The sequence below is a fragment of the Phytophthora infestans genome, genomic scaffold (genome assembly GCF_000142945.1).
Source record: "Phytophthora infestans T30-4 supercont1.41 genomic scaffold, whole genome shotgun sequence".
NCBI lineage: Eukaryota > Oomycota > Peronosporomycetes > Peronosporales > Peronosporaceae > Phytophthora > Phytophthora infestans.
The window spans coordinates 1,399,799-1,404,616 of NW_003303718.1; the positions used below are offsets into that span (position 1 = coordinate 1,399,799).

The following is a 4,818-nucleotide window of genomic DNA, read 5'->3' on the forward strand; positions in this document are numbered from 1 at the left end:
CGCTTGCAGACGTAGTAAACCGTGCTTGTTTCAGGACACGAGCGCTTGATGCAGAAGGAGTAGCCGCGATGGTCCATGGTGCTTAGCTGCCGTGGTGGAGATTGATAAATGGTTGGTAGTGTGCCTTAGGACAGTAAGTAACGCTAATGTGTGTATTAAGTAACGCTTATGTAATTTTAAGTAGAAGGTCCAGAAGAAAGTTAATATTTGAGTTTTAGGACAATATGGAGGACACAAATTATAATATTCTGTAGCGAAGGATTAGTCGCTTTTTAGGACACATCTCCAAAATCTCCCTGTAAAATTTAGGACAAATAGGACACTTTAGGACGTGTCTTAGGACGCATTATCCTACAACCCAGATCTTTGCGGTTTTACGATACTGAATAGAGTTTGCAAAGCGGACGGTGTCCACCATACTGTATGCCATGGCAGTGTCGTTGCAGCAACACTAAGGCCGTGGAGTCGTGGAAGCTTACACACGGTCATGACGCATTGATGATCGCAGTGTCTAAAGCGATTAAGTGGCTTTGGCTCATTAATCAATTTGCCTCCTCTCGGGCAACAACTTGGCTAAGCCCTTCACACCAATCCACGATGGTCAAGTCTTTCGCGCCGTTCGTGACGTCTGCGGCTCTCCTCCTGGCGGTTGCCACCTCGGCTTCCTTGCCGAACGGGTCGTGGCCAGCCAGCAAGGGCACCGTGCAGTACTCAAAGGCCTACGTCGTCAAGGCTGGCGAGGTCTTCGACGGCAAGATGAAGACGTTCGAGCGCTCCGACGTGTCGTGCGAGGGCCAATCCGAAAGCGGGGCGGACACGGCCGTGTTCAACGTCGAGGCCGGCGGCCACCTCAAGAATGTCATCATCGGCAAGAACCAAATGGAGGGCGTGCACTGCGACAAGCACGACTGCATTATCGAGAACGTGTGGTGGGATGACGTGTGCGAGGACGCCCTCAGTGTCAAGGGCGGAACGGCGTCCAGCGTGACCAAGGTCATCGGTGGCGGGGCCCGGTACGCCGACGACAAGGTCATCCAGCACAACGGCTTCGGTACGGTCGACATCGACGGCTTCTACGGCGAGGACATCAGCAAGCTCTACCGTTCGTGCGGCACTTGTGGCAACAGACCCAAGAAGGTGTCCGTGTCCAACACGTACGTCCTCAACCCGACCAACGCCATCGTGACGGTCAACAAGAACTGGGGCGACCAGGCCACACTCCGCAACGTCTGGGTCAAGTCGAGCAAGCCCACCGTCAAGGTGTGCCAGTGGTCGCAGGGTAACGCCAACGGTGAGCCCAAGATGCTGGGCCACGGTCCGTCCAACCCTCTGTGCAAGTACTCGGAGAGCGACGTCCACATCAACGAGGACATTTCCGAGGCAGCCACGACTCCTTCGTCGCAAGAGGAGCAGACCGATGACGGTGACTCGGTCACGCAGATGGAAGCCACGCCGACACCCACCATGAAACCTTCCAAGAAGTCGAAGACCCCCGTGACCACGGCCCCCACCATTGAGGAGAACGTTGAGGATGTCGAGCAGACCATCCAGCAGACCGTCAGGAACACGACGGCTTCCGTCCCGGACGGCACGTGGCCGGCCAGCACGGGCATCGTCCGCTACAAGAAGCCGTACACGATCAAGGCCGGTGAGGTGTTCGATGGCAAGATGCAGACCTTCGAGCGCTCGGACATCACGTGCTCGGGTGGTGAGGGCCAGAAGGACACGGCCGTCTTCCTCGTGGAGGCTGGCGGCACTCTGAAGAACGCCATCATCGGCAAGAACCAGAAGGAGGGCGTGCACTGCGACTACCACGACTGCACCATTGAGAACGTGTGGTGGGATGACGTGTGCGAGGACGCGCTGAGCATCAAGGGTGGCTCGGCGTCCAGCGTGACGACCGTGACCAACTGCGGCGCCCGCTACGCCGAGGACAAGGTGGTACAGCACAACGGCTACGGCACCGTCAAGATCAAGGGTTTCTTCGCGCAGGAGTTCGGCAGGCTCTACCGTTCGTGCGGCACGTGCGGCAACATTCCCCGTAAGGTGACGGTGGAGAACGTGTACGCCATCGACCCGCTTGTGAGCGTCGTCACTGTCAACAAAAACAACAACGACCAGGCCACGCTCAAGAACATCTTCGTCAAGACGACGGACGGCAAGAAGAACGTTAAGGTGTGTCAGTGGTCGCAGGCCAGCAAGACGCCGTCGAACGTGGGCGACGGTCCGTCGGGCAAGCTTTGCCAGTACTCGACGAGTGATGTGCACATCAACGAGGATTGAACTCGTTGATATCTCACACAACAGAAGTGTATGGCCGATAGAAGTGAAGTAGTGAAGTGTAGTAGTATTTTGTAGTAGCGTACGTGCGAGTAGCTTTAAAGCTAATTGATGGTGTCTTTGATAGAAAACATTCAACTAAACCCCTTGGCATCTTACAATATGGAAGTAGAGGATCCATAGATCGAGAGGTGTACTACTTCTGAAGTAGTATTGTCAATTCCGCCCAAATTTGCCGAAGCGGGGCGATTCGGAGAAAGACCCGAAGCGAACGGCAAATCGACGTTGCGTTGTTACAGGCCAAAATAAAGAAAAATGTTGTTTTTATCCAATGCGATGCTTGATACACGTTGAAGTTGAAGTGACAGCGCGCAGTGCGCAAAAGACCATGGAGGAGGCTGCTACGCGGCAGCATGCCCACGCCAACACAATGTATCATTGCTTGTATGCGTACTACAAGCTTGGCTACTCGCAGAAACACCTCGCGCATATCTTTAACAAGTCGGAACGGACCATTCGCAACTGGGTGAATGTCTATCAGAATACGGGAACCTTCCAGCGCATCAGTACCGCCTCTAAAAGACAATTCATGAATGCTCAGCGACGCTGGATGCTCGATTACTATCATGAACATCCTCTCGCGTTCCTGGATGAGGCCCAAGACGCCTTCAAGAAAGCACAATCCGTCGACATCTCGAAGCCTTCTGTCTGGAGAATAATTCACGAGTTTGGGCTCCCATGGAAAGTTTTAGAGCGCCGCGCAATGCATATTAAGGAGCGAGATAATTTTCGCTTTGTGGAGGAGCTAAGCCACATTGATTGGTACCACCAGAACTTGGTATTCCTGGATGAGGTTGGCTTCGACAACGGATGAATGATCCGCAAGCGCGGGTATTCACTTCGTGGGAAGAAGGTTGCTATTCGAGATGATTTTGAGCGAAAACTGCGAGTGTCCATCTTGGCATTTATTGGCGTGAATGGAGTTCTAGACTACTTCAGCACGGAGGGCACCTTTGATCGCTTGGAGCTCACAAAATGCTGTCAAGAGTTTGCTCACTGTCCTGGTGGACCAGTACGCCAATATCCTGGTCGTAATTCTGGTTGAATTTTGGATGGTGCTACAGCCCATAGGCACCCGGAGATCATCTACTACCTTCGAACCGTGGGCATTGTAGCAATTTTCTTACCCGCATATTGCCCCTTTTTCAATCCAATGAAAATCCTGTTCGGCTACGTGAAGAGGTCATTTCAACGTCACTACCTCGAGACAAGTGGGCGAGACTTGATGCCCTTTGTCGTCCTGACATTCCGCCGATACCAACGGTGCAATATGAGCAAGGATTTCGAGCACTGCGACTGGGAGATCCAAGGATACTTTGATCCTGTCGGACCGCTTTCAATTGAGCAATCAAAGCAACCTGAAATGAATGCAGAAGACTCCAATCAAGATCACTTAGAATTTACCGAGATTGAAGAGGCGTAACGAAGCTTCCCAAACAATCGTAGCGTAAATTCTTCTTGCGTAAACGTAAACCTCAAAAATTGCAAAACAAAATAGCGCGTTTTACTCAGCATGGTCTGTGTCTTCAACGTTTTTAATTCTTGGCAGCGGGTCAATTATCTGGCATGGTGACGGGCGCACCATGTCGCGGAGGACCCCTTCAATGGCGGCCTTACGCGCCGTCAAGCGCTGCTCTTGTTCGTCAGCAAAGCGTACAGTAGAAACCAGGATGCGACGGAGTTGCTGGCAGTCAGTGTGGTGAAGTGCTTTTTCAGAAATAAGAGAATGGTCCTGACGCGGGGTCACTATCCCGAATCAGTGACAATTTCAAGTGATTATAGAGGATTGGCACGGGTGCAAGTTGCCTGTGGTGGATTAGCCATGGCGAGCAGCACCCGTATGGATGACGATGGATCTGATATGAGCGATGTACGAGAGGCAGATCCACCAGATTACTCGGATCCACCCTACCGGATTCATAGAGATATGGAAATACATACAGGATGATGGATGTGGTTCTTTGGAGAGGAGGTGTGTGCTTTTCTCTCGGGAGAGGGGGTTTTTTTATTAAACCCCGCGCTTAAGAGAGAGATTTCAATATCCCCGCGCGAGATTACCCCGCTTTTCCCTTTTTTGCGATTTTGCGTTTCCAGAGAGAGAGATTTCCCCCCGGAGAGGAACGAGTTTCGAGAGTTCGGTGTTTCCAAGGTTATAGGGATGAGGGATACAGTGGATCTCGAACTTTCGTGGGACAACGGAGATCACAGACGGTTGCGAGATGATTTTGGATGATTGGAGAGCTCGGATCCACGGCGAGTGTACCATTACAGTGAGGTGGATCCAAGCGACCTGGATCCGGATGAGTGTACCCATAATAGGGTGACCATGATGATTACGTCATATATCCGGTGGATCTGAAGATAACACAGCTGGGATGATGGGTCAAGGGAAGAAGGGACATGCAGCCGAGCCTGGTAAGGGATTTAGCAGATGAAAGACATAGAAGGTAGAAACCCAGGCAGGTATAGGCTTAAATA

At 52.1% G+C, this 4,818-nt stretch overlaps 1 protein-coding gene across 1 annotated transcript; it reads left to right on the plus strand.

Moving 5' to 3' along the window:
- Positions 1 to 597: 597 nt before the first annotated feature.
- Positions 598 to 2,283, plus strand: PITG_16160 (polysaccharide lyase, putative; the record flags this gene model as incomplete). The annotated part of the gene is made up of 2 exons (XM_002897876.1): positions 598 to 1,397; positions 1,563 to 2,283. 2 exons carry the CDS (start codon positions 598 to 600, stop codon positions 2,281 to 2,283), a joined length of 1,521 nt encoding a protein of 506 aa, XP_002897922.1.
- Between the last annotated feature and the right edge of the window lie 2,535 nt (positions 2,284 to 4,818).